At 36.9% G+C, this 21,847-nt stretch overlaps 3 protein-coding genes across 3 annotated transcripts; 2 read left to right on the plus strand and 1 right to left on the minus strand.

Moving 5' to 3' along the window:
* Positions 1–2,561: 2,561 nt before the first annotated feature.
* GCK72_024265 (uncharacterized protein) lies at positions 2,562–4,222 on the plus strand (the record flags this gene model as incomplete). Its single annotated transcript, XM_053735803.1, has 9 exons — positions 2,562–2,648; positions 2,694–2,821; positions 2,867–2,966; positions 3,012–3,162; positions 3,214–3,398; positions 3,441–3,615; positions 3,661–3,858; positions 3,909–4,031; positions 4,080–4,222. The coding sequence occupies 9 exons, from the start codon at positions 2,562–2,564 to the stop codon at positions 4,220–4,222; spliced, it is 1,290 nt and encodes a 429-aa protein (XP_053579369.1).
* Positions 4,223–4,870: 648 nt separating this feature from the next.
* Positions 4,871–6,052, plus strand: GCK72_024266 (uncharacterized protein; the record flags this gene model as incomplete). The annotated part of the gene is made up of 5 exons (XM_003117571.1): positions 4,871–4,955; positions 5,014–5,204; positions 5,282–5,516; positions 5,597–5,913; positions 5,963–6,052. 5 exons carry the CDS (start codon positions 4,871–4,873, stop codon positions 6,050–6,052), a joined length of 918 nt encoding a protein of 305 aa, XP_003117619.1.
* A 3,205-nt stretch (positions 6,053–9,257) lies between these two features.
* GCK72_024267 (uncharacterized protein) lies at positions 9,258–15,198 on the minus strand (the record flags this gene model as incomplete). Its single annotated transcript, XM_003118069.2, has 17 exons — positions 9,258–9,361; positions 9,412–9,539; positions 9,587–9,744; positions 9,795–9,983; positions 10,030–10,456; positions 10,503–10,984; positions 11,033–11,122; positions 11,169–11,452; positions 11,505–12,211; positions 12,327–12,454; positions 12,503–12,746; positions 12,794–13,071; positions 13,119–13,241; positions 13,850–14,002; positions 14,048–14,329; positions 14,583–14,743; positions 14,988–15,198. 17 exons carry the CDS (start codon positions 15,196–15,198, stop codon positions 9,258–9,260), a joined length of 4,149 nt encoding a protein of 1,382 aa, XP_003118117.2.
* Between the last annotated feature and the right edge of the window lie 6,649 nt (positions 15,199–21,847).

Below are 21,847 nucleotides of genomic sequence, written 5' to 3' on the forward strand. Positions count from 1 at the left end.
AGTGCAAATCGGTTTTCAGTTTAATGTTAGCCTATTTTATGGGATGAAAGAATGTCAGGTGCAGTTATAACTGACTCTGCTTTTTAATTGTATGTTTCAATTTATCCGAAAAATGCAAAGTATTTTAAACGTGACGCAGAGTTAAGTGCACCGGCATCAGACGTTCTGAAAAAAGTAGAGGAAATTCCACGCAATCGAACTTAGAAAATTTTTGTCAAAAACCTATTCACTACGTTGTACTGTTTCAAAAAAAAACACAAAATTAACTCTTTCTATAAACATCTAAATAGATTTTTTGCATAAAGTGAAACGCGAGTCTCGATACATAATAGCCACCTTATTATGACCTTTTCAGATCTTACATTACCAGATTGGAAGCCGCCTGATTTCGCTGCCTACTCTTTTTACGTATACACAATTCAAGCTATTCTAAACCAACAGAAAACTTTTCCAATAAGTTGGTTTGTATGTCAATGCAAAACTGAAAATACGAAAAACTAGATCTTAAATCAAAATCATATTACTTCTGTAGACATTCCGCTGGAAAAATAAATACTTGTTAGTGTTTTAAATATTAGAAAAAAATTTTTTTCTGGTTTTGAAGTGCCGCGGGGTTCGATCAGTGTTTTTGATAAATTCCACCTTTTTTTTCAAAATTTGAGTTTTTTCGAAACTAGTGCAACACAAAACATGGTATTTTCAAAAAACCTTTACTTTTGTATGTGTGTTAATTTGAAACTATAATTAGCCAAAAAGAGTGGGATCAACTTGTAATCATCCCATTTCTGAAAATTATTTTCTGAACTTGTTAATAAAATAAATTTTATTGGACTTATAACACAACAACATGGCTACTGGCCATGTTCTATCCCTACAATTGAAGTGTTTTCGGTTATTTCATGAACCGCTTAGGTTTATTACTGGATTTGCTGTGTATTGCTCGTCTCTCACTTCCACATGCCAATTCTAAACAGATCCTTGCAGTCCTTTTCTCCTTTTCCATACAAACTTTGGCCGATTGACTCGACATCTGGTTTATGTTTATTTTCAATCAGACCCTTCTTCATCTCATTTTAAACTTGTGGCTCAAGTCGCTCAACCATCTTGATTGTCGACTCAATCAAGATTTGTTTTACATTCTGATCTTCTATTCTAAAGTCAAGTGCATTTATCTCAATTACGTTTTCAAATAGAAAAAAAGGATTTAGCTCCATGTCATACCAAATACATTTTTCAAATTTGGTTCAATTTCCTTTTGTTATTGCTTGTTTTTTGGCTCCTGGCTTTCAGTTTTGTCTCATGTCTTTTGGTGTTCATTTCTTGTTCCGACTAGACGTTTTTTTTGGACAACAGGCCATATTAAATTCTTTCGAGGAAAATATTGAAAAGGTTTTTATAATGAGAATATTAGATCATGTTCGATTTTTCACAATAGGTGTCTATGCTCATTATAACATTGTTTTAAACATGACCCTCAAAATTTTTCTGAAAGAATTTATGCTAGAAAGAATCATGGCAACTCAAAAATGTTCGTTAAAAATAATTAGTCTCAGGTCATTAATCATTGCCTTATTTCTAAGAATCTCAAAATTTCATAGACAGATGATAACCAGTTTCCGTTAGAAAATCCATGTCTAATTAAACTGAAGCTGAAAATTTAATTGCTTTTTTCCGGAACTTGACATCATCAATACAGTGTATTGCGACACTGAAAAAGAAAAAAAACATGAGAAAAACACATAAATCAAAAATTTGATTTCTTCCAACGTCAACGGGAAAGAAGGGCCCTTACAATTGAATCTTCGGATTGTTTCATTGCGAACCTCTTATCCAAATTCATTTCTCACCCCCGAGTGCACCCGAGAGAAGAGGTTTTCCCATGTTTGGTCTAATATAGGGAGGCTTGAACAGCCACTTCTGTTTTCAATGGTTGACATATTGAAACCAGATCCATTTCTTTTTTTTCATTGTTGACCCCGATCTTTTAAGCTACCAGAAACAAATTTGGTTTTTTTTCTTGGAGCGTTGGTTTCCAAATTAGCATTGTGTCTTAGTCGTTAGCATGTTCTTGTGCAAATTCAATATGCCATCTTAGAAAAAAGATTATCCAACGGAGTATTCGGTTTCATGACGGTGCTCTTTTTATTTCTACGACACTCACTACATCTGAACACTGTTATTCATTGTTTCAGTAAACGGATTCATATGTGTGATTTTACTTTTCCCTGATTCATAACACTCAGATGACTCTGCAATTGAATTACTGCTCTTGATCCATCCTGTCTGATGTTCTTTTTCTTATGACATGTCTGGATATGCATTTATGTATAACAAGCTATTCTCACTTACTTCTTCATTTTGTTCTCCATCTTTCTTATTAAGTTGAGACTCATTAAATAAGGAGACTGAACTCCACCCCTTTTGGTCTGCGCTTATTTCTTCTCCGACCATTTCTTCATTCTCCTTTATTTGTCGCAATGACTGAAACTCTTTTTGATAGCTACTTGAAAATGTTTGAGTTAGCTATTTATCCTCATAACATCACTTCACTAATTGAAGCTATGACTAACGACAATGATTATCAAACTGCAATCATTTACGATCGAATCAGAAGATTGTTTTTCAATAATGCTAACTCCACTATGAAGGTATACGGTAGTACATTAGAAGGAGTTAATTGATAACAGTTTCAGCCCGGAATACCTGATCTTCAAGATTACTGTTTTCATCCGGATGTTCAGCTATTCGCAGAAATAACGTTGAGAAGAGCACTCGATTATCCAGGATATAAACCCAATAGTACACTTGACCAGCTTTCCTTGTGAGTTTGATCACATTTTCATACATCTTGCACACCTTTTTTCAGAGAGCCAATATATCTCAAACCGATTTTGTCGCTCATTTTTTTATTTGTCGGTCTTGTGGGACTCATCGGAAACTTGCTGACAGTCATTGTTATTTATAAGGTATAGTATCTTAAATTTCCTGTTTTAAACCAAACAAAAGTTTAGACAAAATCTCTACACTCTCACACTAACTATTTTCTTGCCAATCTTGCCACTAGCGATTTTTGTCTCATTGTTGTTGGCGTATCATTTGATTTGGTCAACATTTGGAACAAAGGAGAGCCTCTGGAGGTGTTCGGATACTGTTCTCTGACCAGTAAGAAAAAAAAAAAGAATTAATGTGTTTATCAGCAGCTTGCGTTTGCAGGCACCTTCATATCTCTCTTCACATTTGCCTCAATCCTTACTATTGTTCTGCTGACAGCAGAAAGGTTTACTGCAATATGTTATCCATTCTCGCATAGAACAATTTTTGACGAGAAACGTGTCAAGAGATTCATTTTATTGATTTGGTTTGTTGCTCTACTCCCATCAATCTTCATTGGATCAATGGTAAAACCAGTGTAGCTTAGGAATACAATTACGTGATTTCAGTTCAAACGTGTTGGTCTCGATTTCTGTGGATTCAAACGTCAGATGAACTATGTTGGACAATGTGATTTGATCACTTCTCCCGATAGTTTCTTCCGTTATCCATTCGAATCTGCAATGGCTATTACGTTTGTTCTCCCGCTCTTTTTTATCATCTACTGCTATTTCAGAATTCTAGGTAAGTAATATTAGATTAGAATTGTCCTGTGAGTTTAGTTTTCAGTTACACTAAACGAAATGTCCAATTCAACACATGTTCATACTCCAGTTGGTACTGCCCGTAGTGATAGTGGCGGTGCTTTCCAGTTCCCGCATAACTCCAGCAACTCTCATACTCAAAGTTTTCCTTTGACAGTGCACACTAAAAATGTTCAACCTCCTAGAAGTCAGCAGGCGCAAAAAATGGTGGTCAAAATGATAGGTAGCAAAGAGTCAACAATGGTTTAGTCAATTTTTTCAAACATTTTGCAGTAACTGTCACTGGCGTTTTCTTTGTTTGTTATCTTCCATATCATGCTCAACGTCTTATTGTTAAATACAATGGAGATGATTGCTCCCAATCAGCAATTTGCAGACTTCTCTATCCGATAACAGGTTGGTGTTGTCCATCGTGACTTTTTATCCAAAAATCTTTGATTACAGGAATTCTCCAATATATATCAGCTTCATTGAATCCAATATTCTATAATTTGATGTCAGTTCGATTTCGCAACGGCTTCAAAAAACTCATCAAAGACGTCTGGACCCACCGAACCAGAAGTTACAGCAATCTAGCTCGTGTTTAGAAGTGAAACCCTGTGTCCTCTCGCCAATGATCATTTTTCATTTTAATATTTGCTTGCCAGAAACTTGATAAATTAATGTTTTTATATTTTCTATTCATCCGTAACATTCCACAACGTTTCTCTGACTACATCTTTTTTATTTTTAAACTGAAACCAAAACATAAAAATAAATGATTATAATAACTTATACGTTCAAGTTTTGTAGAAAAATTGTCACTATGGTCTCCAGCTACAACCAACACACATATTTCCCATCAGAAAATCATGAATTCGTAGAAAAATCAACAAAAATTGTTGGTTCAATTCTCTGAATCTCTTTTCTCATCTCATTTGTTTTTCTGTCTGCGTCTCTTTTCACAACGACACTCCGCTGGGTCTCGCAACGAAAAGAAACAAACGGAGAAGAGATGGACGGGCGGACTCGGTACTGCGTGAATTTACCGATGATATTTTTTGAATCCAATGCTCGATTTTTCTGGTTTTTTGTGATAACATATAGTGGAAAAAATAGATTGTTTTTATCAGATAATTTTTTGAATTAATTTCCCTGTCATGACTGAGATTAGGACGATTCTATTTCTTTTCCTTCACCGATTTTCTTTATCATTGAATAAACACCACTTTAAAATCTTTTTTCAGGGTACCACCATGTCGTTGAGCCGCTGCCTCCCATTGGGCCAGAACGCCCGTGTCGTCATTATTCCAGCCAGATTTGCCCACGCTGCCGCCCCACGTACGTTTGCTATAGAAAAATACATTTTTGAATGAAAATCAATAACCAATTATTACAGAGGCCGCTGCTGCTACCGACGATGCCCCAAACTTCTTCCAAAAGTTGGCACTTCGCTTCCAAGGAGTCCCACTTAAGGGAGAGGCTCACGCACCAAAGTCCATGTTCGAAGACTGCAACAAGGAATGGTCCGCCCCAGAGCCACTCCCAGCTATTCCAAAGGACTTCAAGGAGCACCCAGATCGCGACTTGGTTAGTTTCAGTTACAAATCACAATTCAGATAAAACTATCAGACAAGTTAACTAAATCTGCAAGTATTCTTGTTCAGGTCAACTACCCATACCCAGCTAGACCAATGTACCCACCAAAGTCTCGTCTTCTTATGATGCCAGACTCGTGGTTCACTCCATTCCAAAAAGTCACCGGAGTTTCGGGACCATACCTTTTCTTTGGAGGACTCTTTGCTTTCCTCGTCAACAAGGAATTGTGGGTGTTCGAAGAGCAAGGACACATGACTGTCGGATGGATCATCTTCTACCTCTTGGTCTCCAGAACTGCCGGATGTAAGTTGGAAGGCGGATGCTTTTTTCGGATCACGATTTTGTTGAACACAGTAAAAATAATTAATGACTGTCGTTTTCAGACAAGATTGACCAGGGATTGTACCAAGGATACCAAGATCGTGTCAACTACTTCAAGGGACTCATCCAGGAAGATCTCAAGGACGTCGTAGAGTTCAAGAAGACCTCAGCCGCTCAAACCGAGTCTTTGAGCGCTATCAAGGAAGCTCTGCCAACCGCCCTCAAGGAGAGCATGGCCCTTCAACTTGAGGCTACCTACAGAAAGAACGTCCAAACCGTTGCCACCGAATTGAAGCGTCGTGTTGACTATTTGAAGGAGACCGAAGAGACCAAGGCTCGCTTCGAGAAAGAGCAACTCCTCAAGCTCATCAATGACAGTGTATGTTCTTGAATAGAGCGAACATTGACTGAATCTTTTGAATTTTTAGGTGGAGAAGCAAATCAACGACCGATCGTTCAAAGACCAGTATCTGCAAAACGCCATTCAACAACTCAAGGGATTGAATGTGCAACTCTAAATACGACAAACACCAAGGCCTCTTTATACCGATTAAACTTTATTTTCAATTCCTCACCTTCCTCCTTTTTTAGCTGTTGTCTTCTCGGATAAAATCGAGTTTCTTTCTGTTGTTCAATATATGGTATAGATAAAAATGAAGAAATCGGTTTTTATCCGAAATCGGAAACTTAATTGCAGTTCAAACTAATAGGTTCTAGAATTCACCTGTTTATTTTGTTTACTATAATGAAATTAAAAATTACCATTCTTTAAGAGAGTTAACATTTTTCATTTTCGGAATAAGCTCTGAAATGTTTACTCTCAATACATTGATGCGAAAATCAAAAATCAGAAATATCACAGTGTACTGAACAGAACCCGGCTTTTGTATTTCCCACAAAACTCAAAATTGTTCTGATCCGTACCGATAAAATGTTCCATGCTATAAGTGAACTTTTTTAGTATTAAAAAGACGTTATTTCTTACCTATTCACTCTCTGTGCGCGTCGAATGTGTCTTTAAAGCGTCTTTTGTGTTTACGTACATTTTGGCTACTCAAACCAACCTGGCTCTACATTTGTTGTTTCAGTTCTGTTTAACATCGATTAGCAGTTTTGTTTTGTTCAAAATTAGTGTTTTATCATTTCAGTAACATGCGTAGTGATGAAATGAAACAAGCTTCCAACAGCAGTGAAGATGTCACAACCTAAACGTCGGAGAGTTGGATCAGAAATCAATGAAACTGTTGTGGTGAGTTTAATATACGTTCTGCCGTTTCAAATGTGTTTCAGCAAGATCCGATATCTCTACTTGAATCAAGAATTGAGAATGTTGAACGCATTTGCCAAGAATTATCAGAAAACGTCAAAACGCAAGGAGAATCTGAAATGAAATGTGCAAAACACCGAGTCCAACAGAGGACGAATCAGAATGGACAGCTTCTCCCGATGAAATGGTGCGGACCAAACCTGAGAATATTTATCTAATTATTACGGTTTTCAGATCAAACGTGAAACCAGAAAGCAATGTAAGAAACATTTCGTGTTGAAAAATGAATTTACGGATGTGCGTTCATTGTAACATGGACAACAGGAAGGCCACTTTGTGTCCGGCAGAGAAGAAATGCACTTTGGCAAATTATGGTGAAGACGTGAAAAGAAAATTTCAAAACGTTTAACTTCAGGGGACTAAAATTTAAACTACAAGGAGATCATTTTGCAATTCGTCTGTGGGGAGCAACATACTCAGAAGAATCATCAGTTGAAGTGCATATCGTAATGAAGATTTTGTGCTGTAATCAGCAATCGATGAGATAATATTTTGTAACACTCAAAGGCAGAAAGGGCATATACCCACCAAACAAAAAACATTTATGGAGTGAGAAGAAATAAAAACCAATTATATTGTGGATGACAAGTTGATGGTAGAGGTTTATGTTGGAATAGTGAACACGACTGGAATTCACAAGGAAAACCTCGAATCTATTGAAGGCGATAAGATGAGAACAAGATCGGACGTTGTCTTGATTGTGGACAATCAAAAATTTTATTTATCTAAGCACGTAAGTTCGAAATAAGTGGACAAGCTCGTTTCATACTCACTTATGTTCCTGTACCTCAGTTATCACTCATCGTATTTCAAAAACTTACTATCAGACCATTCTCAAAATTCAGAAATGCCTAAATTTGAACTAACTGATGTCGATGCGGATGATTTTGAAAACTACCTCGAAGTACTTTATCATGAAGAATCAATTGATGGTAAAAGTTTTTTATGTCTCAAAACAATTTCGTTCTGCAGAATTCACAGTGGAAGGTATTCTTCTGGTAGCGACTAAGTACAAAACATCATCAGTGATTAAAGATTGCGAAGAATATTTAATGGACACGACTCACAAGAAAACCAAACTTCATCTGTGCCAACGCTACTGTTTAAAAAACCTTGAGGTCTCTTTTTCGTATAGTTCAATTCAAAAGTTTAATCTGAACATTTTCAGAAAAAGCTGCTCAGTAATATGTGAAACTGGGGTTAATTAAAGTCTTACCTATGAAGTCATGAAAAGAAAATGTATGAATCAACAATCGCAAGCCTTCTCAAAAAAGCTGATCCTTTCCTTAACTTTAAATTTTTAACTTATAAGATAACAATTTTACTTTTCGAGTATTCGTTTCTTCGTCTATTGTTTTTTGCCAAATGAATCCAAAAGTTACAAAGCACGCTCACTGAAACAACTTTAATAGTGTTATTGAGAAGCTTTTTCAGAGAGAACATCTCTTTCCAACCTTCCAACCGAAATTATGAAAAGAAGACATTGAGTTAACTCCTCGTATTTCAGAAACTCGCCGTTAGGACGCTCTCAAGAATCGGAGAACCTGAATCTATCTTGAAGTGCTATATCATAAAAAATCAATTGATGGTAAACGTTGTTTGAATATAAAAAACAATCAATTTATCAAAACAATTTGGTTTTGCAGATTTCACAGTGGAAGGTATTCTTCTGGTAGCCAGGAAGTGCAAAACATCATCAGTAGTCAAAAGTGGTGAAGATTTTCTTGTCAGACGATCAAATTAGGAAATCAGTAACGTGTTGCATTTATCAAAACGGTAAAATTTGAAAAACGTTGCGGTGTTTCTTTTCTTTTTTTTTAAAGTATTTTCCCTGAATAAATTTTCCCTGAATAAAAAAATCTGTGTGTTCATGAGAAAAATTTACTACATTTTTTGAAACTGTATTGATAACTGTGTTGGTAAAGATTGTGCTCAATATTTATAGACTGATCAGAAAAACCTTCAAAATGCATCAAAATACCAAGTAAACAACTATCACAAGTGTGATTACATATGAGAAAACCAGTGGGAAAAGAGAATCTACCAATTCAGAAAAAGAAACAAGCGTTTGGGAAGGATGACTACCAGTTGAGATTTGTATTTCGAGTTTTGCTGGAAAAATAGGGAGCTAGAGACAGCATGCGTCATATGACAAGGAATACCATTTAGCTAATGAAACCGCGTATTTGAAACTTTGTATCACTAAGTTTGTCTACCACAGGGAAGATTCAGTACAAATATGATAAGAATGTGAGAAGTATGTAAGATGAGGAAAACCATTTGAATTGGAGCCTAGAAAGACTAATATCCTGGTAAATGTACAATGAAAGGGTATTGCATGACATTGTGGAAATGACACTTAGAAAATAATAAAGTGAAAGTAGAAGAAAAGACGTCTAGAGAGATCGAAGATCCGGTTCGATTTGAGTTTTTGGCAATCGGGAAGTACATGGCAAAGAGGTTGGCGTAGACGGGTAGGAACGATCGATAGTAATGATATCTGGAAAATTTTTAATGTTAGATCTGCGTTTTTTATGCTGTTGGATGTACCTAATGCTTTTTCGATATCATTTTCATTCTTCAGAAGAGGATCCGTCGGATGAGAAGTGTCCAGATCTGTGGGACGAATTGGGACAGCTCCTGTTTCAACGTCCACACGACTTTCAGCAAGAGGCGACCTGGAAAATATTTCATGTTACACGTTTAATATTGAAGCAATTCTTACAAAATGAGAACTTCGCCCTGTTCGTCGTTTTCATGCATACTGTTTTCAGAACTTCGGTGTTCTCTGGAACCTCCGAAAGAAAGAAGGCACGGTAAAATGATCAGAGCATGCACAGCACTGCTGACAATTGTAATGAGGAATAATTTGAAGAAGTACACCTGAAACATATTTCAATTTACTCTCCTGAAAACAGTAAGTTGCCGGGTACCGTAATAATTTGGAGATGAGCACCAGAGAGGAACATTGTTGACCCGGCCATTGTTATAACTGGTCCGGATAGGATAATTGGACCAATACTGCCTACAGTAACTTTTGCACGCTCTTGCGCACGGGGAAGGGGCGAGCACGCATATCCTTTGAGAACGTTGACAGAGAATTCGATAAGGATTCCAGATGACTGAAAAATGTTTTTTGTTATACGACAGGTGTTCAATGAAACTTACCATAACCAAATTTGTAGCCGATAAAGCATTGACAGGAATTTCAAGGAGAAACATGAATGCAACAATGTGGAAGTAGTTGGACACTTGGCAAATCACAGCACATGCAGCTCCTTTCACATCAATACCCAAAGTGACACAAATGATTCCAAACACTCCAACGACCGTGATGAATAGTTGTGTGGTAAGAATTGGCATAATGGTTGAATACTGTTCGTAGAATGGGAAGATCTTGCTGTACGCAAACACGTGAGCGGTATCATCAATAGATCTTTCGAGACGACGAGATACCATTCTTGCATGTTCCATAGCTTTTATGAAATCCGTGGAGTTGCTCATCGAGAGTTTTTTGTGGAATGTCATGAACTGAGAAGCTTGAATCCTACCACGCGAAGTGAAACTGATAGCGTCTTTGAAAGAAGCACGACCTCTGAAAATAAACTTTTGGAATATAACTGACAAATAGGTGATCTTACCCGAAGGCACATTCGCTATTAGGTGTATCTTCCAAGAAATGCTTCAGGTGTCTGTAGAAAACGTCAATTGATGGTCTATGATGAAATATAGAATCCTTTGGATACGAGTTTGCCACATCATCATAATCCATGCAGCTTCTGCAAGCCCTGTCGTCAAGAGAGCTTTTGTTCCTGTTTGTGGAACAGAAGGTGTTGGGGTCATGTACATAGACCTTGCAGCATGGACTCTTTCTGTTGATCCATTCAAGATAACTGTCGATCCAATTGTACATTTCTCCGGACAAGAATGTCTGATCTGTATGCTCGACGGCGTAGTTCATGATGTTACCGAACGAAGTGTCACTACAACCCGGAAGTGAGCAGAATTTGTTCTGTACTTCTGGTTTGTGCCAATCAAGTTCTCCGTCAACAGTGTAGTAGACAGGTGGTCCAACGTCAAAATACTTGTCAAGATATCGGAAATGGGTGCTGATGTAGCTTTTCTATAATGAAATAAATGAATTTTGCATCTCTGGTTAGATCAGTCATACCTCGGTAAACGCCATACTCTGATCAAATCCAACTTCAATTCTGCTCGACAGAAAGATGGTTGCAATGAAAGACACAACAAATACAATTCCCTGAAAGTTTAAGTTTTGGATTCAAAAATAATCTAATCAAACTAACAGTGACAACACGAGTAGTTCGATTCATCGTAAATGGAGCCACTATTGATTGGAAGAAATAAGTCATGAAAGTATCAGTTGACTTTTGTCTTCCCACAAGATAAGCTCCGAGAAGATCCTTGATCTTGAAAGGAAGAAAAAATTCCGGTCTTCCATTTAACTCTCTCTGCGTATCCCAAACAAAGAGAGCTAAAAAGATGGTGCAGTGAAGCACGACATCGATCAAAACGGCAAGTCCCGCATACAAGCAGAATGTTCTGATAGCTGGCAAGTCAGTGAATCCTCCTGAAATTTATCATTGTTATTTTTTCTACTCCCTCGTTATCTTTTTTATTACCAATGAAGAAGCTGAACGCACATCCCAATGAGCTGCTGAACATTGCTGGCATTGTTCCAGCCATAACCATTCCCACAATCTCTGGACATTGGTCAGGGGACATGTACGGCAATGCCACTCTTTGTTGGGCATAGTACTTGACAACCATGAATGTACGGCACACTCCTAGCAACGTGACAACAAAGAACTGGACAACCAACGCATTTTTGACTGGATGAATACCAAACATGGAGAATATTCCCCAGGAGCAGAAAGAACTGAGCAAGTTGATGATGACACTGAGCATTCCAAGACAGATTCTAGAGTGGACCAAGATTGTCCAGAGTTCATTCTCGCACGCGAAATAACGTCCAAGGGAAAATGTGACGTAACCAATGAGGAATGCCAAGGCGATGACAACTGTCACGATTTCATCTTTGGCATCTTTCTCAATTTCATCCGGTATGGATCGTTCAGCCATAAACGAGAAGATGACTTTTGGTGATTTCTCTCTATATTCTTTGCAGAACTTGATGAATGCTTTCTCCCAAAGTTCTGCTCTCTGAATCTCAGGTTCTGTTCTTTGGGTGACCAGAATTGTCATCATAACTGAATTGGCTGCCTGATGGATGGAGGTATTCTTTCCAAAAACCATATTTGGAGCGGATGGACCACCGTAAGTCCCGAAGCAACTCAGTCCCGACTTTGTTTTTTGTGACATGGGTTGACTGTAAAATGTATTATTGTTATTCTATTGTAATTCGGAAAATCTTCGTGTTCCCCATATCATTTTTTTCTTGTTATGTTCTTTGTTCTGTATTGTATATTATTGTTTTGACGTACTCAATACAAGCAGCTATGTGATTCATCCATTCATCTGTTGTTCCTTCCGATGAAAAATAATCAAATGATTCATCTTCCGAGACCGTTTCTTCTTTGTTTGATTTCAATTCCAGATTATTCTTTAACCCCTGTAAAAAAATGCACTTTAGCTATCGCTACAGTATAGTTGCACTTACCTGGAAGTAGTTGGTTGGAGACATAATCAAACAATCGAATCCTGGTCCCATTGGTCTGTAGCAGACATCATCAAGAGTGATTATGCGTCCATCTGCATCATGGGTGGAAATATTTTTGATTGCATTCAAGATATCAAAAAGTTCTTCAAAGATATCTTTATGGAAAACAGGTCCATACAACTTTCCGGCTGTTTGAAATTCACGGTGACTGAGGAGCATGATTTGTTGGTATCTCTGAGGACGTCTGAAACCACTTTGTTTTTATTATACCCTTCACTTTCACAGGCTTACCCAAAGTTAGCATTGAAAATCATCTCTTCCTGACGAGCTCTCGATCTTGGAGATGACCACATATCAACAACATTTGTGGACTCTTTATGGTAAACCATTCCCGGCAAACAGAAGATAAGAACAGCACAACCAATAAAGAAATGCGACTTTGGATTGCGACCAGCCATCATTCCGATATCTCTCGCATTGTTCTCCATGAAATTGTGAATCCAAGCTCCAGTCCGTTTGATTCTATTCCGTTTCGGAGATTCTTCACCGTTTTGATTTTGACGCACGTTCTGGAATTAAAATAAACTTTTTGCATTTTATGAAGCTTTTGGCGAACCGTGTATTCCTCATCATACGAAGTGAACACAAATCCGACACAAAGAAGAACAGCGAGAGATCCAATAAATGCCAACATGACGAAAATGTTGAGGCAGGCGATTCCGTGGACATTGCAAGATTGCTAAAAAATTCATATTGTTTGATTTTTGTGTATTTTCTTATTATCATATGTTTTATTATCTTTTCTTCTTAAAAAATATTATCAGTTTTTTTATGTTTACTGTAGTTGCCTTCGACTCTTTTTTGTCTAAATAGTTCGAATGATCAACATTCATTTTCTGACCACCAAGCCCACGTTCTCACAACACTGATGCCGTCCTACACACAAACGTCACTCAATTTTAACTACACTTTTTCTCGCAAAACCTATGTATACAAGTGAGTAACAAAATCAATCTGAGAAAAGACGATTAGCAAACAAACAATTCTAGGAGCTATGTTAAAAAAAGATGTCTTAAATGAACTATGACCAAAAACCTGGAATGCAGTGGCGCTCAACTTCATAAAGTGCCGACAAACAAGTTGCCGAAACAGCAAAATTACTGGAGCACTTTTCATATTTACTTTGTTTAACTTATAATCATTGTAATAGAAAAAACGAATTGAGTCTGTATTGGTCATAGCTTTAACTTTTACGATCCTGTTTTATGATATTTGCACATGGGAACGGAGTTTGTGCTTCCAAACACAAAATACGAAAAGCCCAGAAAATGAAATCCCTGTTCTTACCCCGGAAGTCTTGCCATCATCCAAGTTGATCAATTTTGCGTACTCCTCTTTGTTGCACTCTGACTTTGAACAAGCCGGCCAACCAGGTCGAGCAGATTTGTCGCACCCAGTAAAGTTAACATTCATGAAGGTTGAGCGGTCGCCTTGCAATGTCTAAACATCGGAGATTTGATAGTTTGAATCATGATTCTTGTATACCTTGGCAGGATCATAGAGTATAAACTTTGTACTGATTGGAATGTTCAAGTCAAGATTCTGTGTTCCAATGAATTCCAACCAGTTTGTCAAAGTACATGGAGTTGATGTACACATAACTCGAAGTGCTGGTTGGCCACCAAAAGTCACATCTTTACACGAAGCAAACATGCCTTCAGCGAACTCAGTTGACAATCTGTATTCCACTGTGCTTGCATATGCTTCTGCAGGATGGTATTCTGGAGTGAATCCCTCTTTCTCTTCGATTGGCTTCATTTCGGAAATCTGAAAAATGTCATTCCACAAAAAATCATATTTGCCTATTTATGACGTTATCACTATGAGCTGTCTAGTGACTCAAAAATGCATAGTTAAAGGTCGCTTATCAGAAACGGTATAATATGCGTTTTTTCAATACTAATTTCCCTTTTTGCCGCCCAATATAATCAGCGCATACGTTGCGAAATGAAAATGACAGGACGGCAGAACAAAAAAGGACAGATTATCAACGTTTGAACTGTGCAAAGGACATACTAACCGAGACAAAGTTCTGCTGGTTCGGACTGCATGTGAACTCACACCAGAGTTTGGCAAAGTTGTCAAAGCAGGATGGGCATCGTCCAAGGATGTTTCTTGCTTGAGCAATTTGCTTGGTCAGTCCCTCAGCTTGAGCGGGAGTACAACACACTTGTTTGTTACCTGTAATAGTTCCGCATAATATTACATAAGTTCTATTGATGGAAAGGAACAGCGATGAGTCACACTAAAGTTGGATGAATTTCGACTTATGTGCAGACTACGCAGTTTTTTTATGTAGTGCACTTGATTTGGGAGCATGTTTCGGGATTATTTGCATTAGACCTATTTGGAGCACAAAACGCAGACAAAAAACTAGTCGTGCTTGAGAAATAGATACATTTATATTATTATACTTGAAACGTACCTTCCAACATGTGAGGGCAGAATTCCATCATTTTCTCATAGGCTGGATGTGTTTTGTCAAAATCGATGGGTTCAACATTGCTGCTGTTGGTAACACAGGGTCCGTAGGCGTTTTCCGTATGTTTGTGGCAGAGTCCTCGCATGATACATCCCGCTTCGCCATGATGGAATGTAAACCCAAATAGTAAGCAAAAAATGAGTAGTATGTTCATTGATTGTGCATCGACTGAAACAGGAGTGATTGATTTTGAAACGGTCTCTTTAAAAAGAGGGCAGTCGAGACGTTGGTCCCGCCCCCTTGAACACAAGCACAGTTCAGTGAAACTACTGAATTGTTGACCGGGACGTTAGACATAGAGAGCGAAAGAAACATTGGAATGGAGTCAGAGAAAAAGAAAAAGCAAAATGGTCACACGTTTCCTGACTCATCAGCAGAGTCCGAGATATAGTTGTGGTCTGTACAAAAGTAAACTCTCAGAAGAAACACTTATTAAAAGCGGTGCGTAAAAAGTTGTGTTTGTTTGACATTGAGCTGCTCATGAAGGCAAATGTGTGTATTTTCAAACCACAGAATTGTCATAGAATATCACTATATTTTGACTATTACTTTGAAAAGAGGTCATGTTTTGTTTTTCTAGCAGTCAGGGGGGGGGGGGCAGATAGTCATAGACTCTTCTAGAACTACAGAAATCTGACATACGGTATTTTCTCTATTCATAATAAGAAAAACTATGAAGATTGAGCACAACGAGCAATGACGTGGACATTTAAAAATTTAAAGGTACATTATACTCTGATATAGTTTACGACTGTTAACCAAAAAAAAATTGGTTTACAGTCGTAAACCATTCTTTTTTGCCAACTAATAACGAGAAGCTGATGTAAGACGTTTTTAGACGACGGCTCGTTAATTTTTCATTCTTATCAGTCAAACCCATAAAAATCAGAAACGAAATCAAATATCAGGTTGTCCAAATTACCGTTGTTTCAACAAGGAAAACGTGATAAACGAGCCAGAACAGCGGTCATAAAAAAACAGAGACAGGAAAAGTAGAAAATAGAATCGTCGAGAAACAACAGAAACTTTTTTCATTTATGATTCATTTATGATAATGTGAACAAAGAAAATTCGTCTCCAATTTCAATCTGTACAGTTGGCCCTTCCCAGCACATTCGTGAGTCACAAAAAATGAGGGCATATTCGAGAAAAAACGGAAAAGAAGGATGATTTTGAAACAAAGCGCGTGAGGACCGCAAGGCCCTTCAAAACTGAATATGTGGACGTTTCCTATTTCCTTGGCGACGATCCGCATGTAAAGAATTGCTCAGCTTTTTTGTCGGGAGAAAAACCTTTGAGAAGTCTTGTATTTACGTGAAAAATTTCAACTCATATGTTGATAGTTTCAAGTTTGGTAATTCAATATTGACCGGGTAACTGTATTGGCATGGAAAAGAGAACTATAAAGGGAAGTACAAGTCAAGAGAACAAAAAGTGGTAAAAATCAAAGAACACGTCAAGAATCAACGGGAATGTGCGATTTCTTCTGTGTTTTTCATCAATTTTTCATATAGACCGTGAGAGAGAACATGTGATGGATTGAATAAAACTACACTAAGTTGTGATGATAAGAATGCAGCGTACAACGGGAAGAGATTAAATTTGAAAAGCGCAGCCGAAAAAAACTCTGAAAAATGAGCGGAGTTCTGTAAGAGGCTTTTTTTTTCATTCATCCAACAAAAAAAACGACATGACAACGAGACTTAACTACATTTCTCAAAAAAAGAGAAACTCTGGAAATCCCTTCATCCAACAAATGAGAACACACCGAAACATTGTAATCAGATCAAATGACATTTTTTGGGAGGCGGAACGATTAGGTAAATGGCACTAAGAAGATTACATCGCTCTCCCCATGCTCGTTGTTCAAAAAGAAAGAATTCAATTAGAATTTGAAACGAATGCAAGAGGATATGGATAGTGACCGGATACGAGAGACAAACGCTTGATCAGGAAATTAGACTTCCGTAATAGGACAAATGATTTGTTCTGAAATAACCTACTGTAGTGGTATATCAGAATGATATTATACAACAATAAGATGACTTTCATACAATAAAGTATAGAATTAAGGAGACAGTATAGTAATTTTTGTCACGTTTTTGAGACACGTGGTTTTCTTCAAAAAAAACTATTTTTTTATAAATAGTAGTGAAATTTTATGTTTCAGAAATTATTCTTCCAAAACGATTAACGCATTATTTTAACTTGTTTTTGGTTTTGAATTGCACTACTCGTTTCACATTTCTAGGCACAGAAAAATTTAAGAATATGTCATAACATTTGTAAACGGAAGTGAAAATATTAGAAAGTGAGAGCCTTTATGTCCTACAGTACTCGCCAAGCAAAATGTCTAATTGAATTTCCGATGTATTTCTCTTTTTCGACTATATTTTTTTGATCTTCGAAAGAATGAAATTCGAGTCATGAAGAGAACTCATGCCACTTAAAAAAACGAACAGACAAGACGATGGGTATTTAGTGGAAAAAAATATTTATTATCTTTGTATGTGGCCGTTATGTTAATGTAGATTAAAATATGAAAGATCTGAAATTAGGGTTTCCTCTTCGAACGGCTTCTTCTCAATTCATCTCAAAAACTACTACTATTTATCAATTTATATTGGTTGTGCAGTTGTTGGATGTTGTTTAATCCTTACTAGACTCCAAACATTCCTTAATTTCTCTCAAAAGTCATTCGGGCCGGTTTATTCAACTTACTTGGCATATAGCTCTATGGGATATAGTATTTTAAATGAATTTGGCTGAATCTTCAAGATTTTGTGGTGCATGAAACCATAAAACCGCAATTGGAGGTCGTCCAACCTCCTCAAAAGAGGAAAAAGATTGACGTGAAAGAGAAAAGAGGCAATTGAACGGAGAAAAAAAAAATTTAGGTCAAAATTTGGTTGAGTCACACAGTAGGTATCTAGTATTGTAGTATTCCTAAGTTTCTAAAGGTTATTTGTGAGTGTTGCAGGCATTGTTTGAGAATAGAAACTGGGCGCAGAGTCGTCTAGCTATTTATAACTTGAACACGATTTATGATTACGTAGATTTTCCAGTTTAGAGGTCACAACAGAGTTAAAGAAATACAGATTATCTCGCAAAAAGCTGAGATAATCTTTTTTGGTTTTCTGAACGTATTTTGAAGTTATGTAAATGTATCATGTGAACACAATATCAATTTACTCCAAAAGTTTGAAAAATTCTGAAAATTAGTGGTTATGAAAACGAGAGATTTGCTCGGGATGTATGATGGCTATGGTCAGAATGTCAGAAAATTGTAGTAAATTGTAGTTATATCTGATTTAAGAACAATAGATAAGAGAAAAAACTATATAGAACATGTTGTGGTCAAGAATGTTGATTGGGAAACAAAGAGGGAAAAATAGAAAAAGAAGTAATATATTCTAAGATTAAACTGTGAAAAACCTTCGATGATATGTATCATCTTCAGAATGGGTAGCAAAAAACATTTGAAAAAAGTACGCTTAAGACAGTTGAAGGGTTGTAATTTCTCAGGTGTCTAGGCAAAACGTTCAATCACTGTCAAAAGAACCCGATACGACGAGACGGTCAATTCTTATGATTTAGCCAAGATAAACATTCTCGCACCACCGTACTTGTGACCTGGTCTAAGTGTGAAAACGAAGGAAGCCATTGTGTCCCGACAACGGTTTCGTGTAGACTACGAGAGGCACCGCCGGAATCGGATTTTATGGTCAGTTGTAAGCAAGTTGTTGGTAACAAGTTGAAAGAGAAGTTGCCATTTCGGAAGCTGAGAAGTAGGTGAGAGCACTGTTAATCAGTTGAACAAATAGAGCTGCCGACTGACATTCGGTGAAAAAAGAGAGGTGAGAAGCCGGAATAAGTGGGAAGAAAAAGGTGAGGAATGAGAGTGGAGGAAATGAAAAAAAAATTCAAGTAGTTGGCGGACTAGTTCACACGGTTATTTTTGTTTGCCATTCATTGATTGAACTGATAGATACAAGGTATCTTTAATTATGGTAGTCTAGACTAAAAGTTTAAAAAAAGAAGCTCGCGGGAAAAATCTTCAGGAAGAATCTTTCAAATTAGTTGTTGGCTTGTGAGGCTCAAAGAAAGGATGAGAATCGGAGAAGAAAATAGACAAAAGTAGAAAACAAGTGCGTCTAATTAATAAGAGGAAACTTGTTTAGAATTTGATACTCGGAGATCACGGCTAGCAGCTCAAATAGTTATGTTTTCTTGTATGTGGGAGTTCTTTCTGAGCAAATAGACAAATCTTGAGGAAACTTTTTTGATGAGTACTTCAAATAGAACTTTTACAAGTAACCGAAATAAGACGGTAGTCAGAAAGTGTTATATCAAAAGTAAGAGAAATATGAGAGATGAGATGCAAACGGTGAGAAGAAATAACTAGACTGTGTTTTCCATCATCATCAGAACATTTCATGCCCATTTCATTCAATTCAAGTGATACCGGATACCCGAGTTAATCAAGATTCTAGGCTAGAAGAATGTCGAATTGTCCCAGAAAATGAACAAATGACAATCGTAAAGAACAATCTTATCCCAGGGCAATCTTTTTTCCTTTTCATGTATTCTATTTCACTGTTGGATCGATTACCGGATGAACATATGTACATACGGATGAACGGTCAGCATATCAAGTATTTTTCGATAAAAAATCTAGAAATTTTAACTCAAATCTTCAAAATCAGAAGCCTAATAGAACAGAATGCTGTTATGAATTCTCGTGGAAATTCTAATAAGCATCAATCATCACATTTCCATGTAGGAAACATGACTATTATAGTAGAGACATGTTGATTCATAACTTTTCTCTAGGGTTTTCTAAATTCACAGTAATGAGTCGTAAAATGATAATGAGTTGTTAATCCATTTTCCACATTAGTAATGTACTTTTAGAAGAAATAATCCGAAGTGAAAAATTGCAAAGTGTGAACATTTTTCTAATTAAAACACCTGTCCTAAAAGGCGTCACAAGTATAAATCTTCAAGCAAATTCATTAATGCGAACTAACGCACGGATGAGAAGAATTGAAAGAGAAAGAAGAGTAGAAGTGTCTCGGATCACCGACAAGAAAGTGACCAATTGAATGACCTTTCGAGTGGTTTGCGCCGCTGTGTCGCGAGGGAAGATACCTGGATTTCGATATTAGATTTAGTCTAGCTGTGTTGGAACAGATCGCAAACGCAGTGGTTTCCTGCAAAACAAACGTGCAGGTATTCAAATGACTAGTGGAGAATCGGAAAATCGGATTTAGAGAATGAAACCAACTTTTAAAGGTTGAAGGTATCATTGACCGTTTTCAGTAATGATTGAACACCAGCCAGTTTTTTTTAAATAGATTTTTTTCGACAGACAAATCGTATTCTTCTTTCAGACGGTCTGAGAATAACGGCATAATGTAAAAAAATCACACTGAAATTTCAGAATGACAATTTCTTATTAGAGAGAATATTCAACTGCTGAATTTACACAGAGCAATAAATAATTTATAGGAAAAAACAAAGTTTCATTTTGAAGTTTTGAAAATTAGCTTGTTCCAAATACTTTTCATTTTCTAGGTCATGAGAACTATGAAAATAATCATAAACAAAGCCTAGCAATTCAATAAACATCATAGAAAAAATAACGATGGAATTCATTTTTTGAAGTCAGCCACCTAAACGTCTATTTTCAAAATGACATAATCCTTTTCCCGTAACAAACCAACAAACAAACAAATGTCGAAATGTTTGTTCTGTAATCGAAAACATAGGAGAAAGGTGTGGAAAAAAACGGATCGATTATCCAAAGATTTACTAGAAAAAAGGAAGAAACAGACTGACCTGATGATATTCAGTTCCTCCACAAAAGTTGTTAAATATTAGCATAGCGGTGTTAGTGATTCAGACTGTTCACACATCTAATAGAATATTTCCCTTTTTTTGAAAGTGTATAGGTGTCAGTGTGTCTGATGGTGACGGTATGATATTTCATTTTCAGTTGTCGTATGTTTTGTGTTGATGAAAAGTTTAGAAAGGAGAGGTGGAGAGAGAGACAAATTGAAAAATATGAGAGAAATATAACAAACGCAGGAGTGATTATGGAAAACGTCAGAATTAGTGACAGAACTTTGTAGAATTCATTTTTGTAGGTTGTGGATTGTCTGAATTCTCTTTCTCATCAATGAATCCTAGCTTTTTGTGAGAAAGTAGTGCATTTCGCATTTCGAAAAAAGAGTCAGTGTCTGTGAAAGACCAAAATGGGATCACTCTTTTTCCGAACCCGAGAAAATAAGGAGAAATTGGTAGCAAAGGAGGCCATCTGGCTTCGTGGATGGAAATTTAACCAGTTGTAGCCGTCACTTAACCTTTCACAGACACAGCCTTGAGAAATGAAAGCGATGAGGAACGCCGGCTACGCATCATTTTTTTCGGTGGTCAGTTGAATGGAAATGAAGGAAGTGCACATGTAATGAGAAGATTCTATTGACGTTGATGGTTCTCCATTTTCTAGGAGGCTTGAAAAGAGGGAAACTCAAAAGAAAAAAAAAGGAAATTAATTGAGTAACAAGAAAAGTCGAAAACTTTTTAGAAGAAACTCTTTTTTGCTGGAAATTAGCCAAATTTTTGAACTTGAGTCACCCTCAGAACAAAATTCGAAAATGTTATTTATGTACTTGATTCCAGAAAGCTATTAATAAAATAATGTGTCTAGCTAGTCAGACAGATTTTGTCTCAAGTATAATGACCGCGGGAATGGGAGACAAATATGTTTAATTGAGTTCTATTTGGGAGAGCGTTGAGAT

This window comes from Caenorhabditis remanei, chromosome X (assembly GCF_010183535.1).
Source record: "Caenorhabditis remanei strain PX506 chromosome X, whole genome shotgun sequence".
Classification (NCBI taxonomy): Eukaryota; Metazoa; Nematoda; class Chromadorea; order Rhabditida; family Rhabditidae; genus Caenorhabditis; species Caenorhabditis remanei.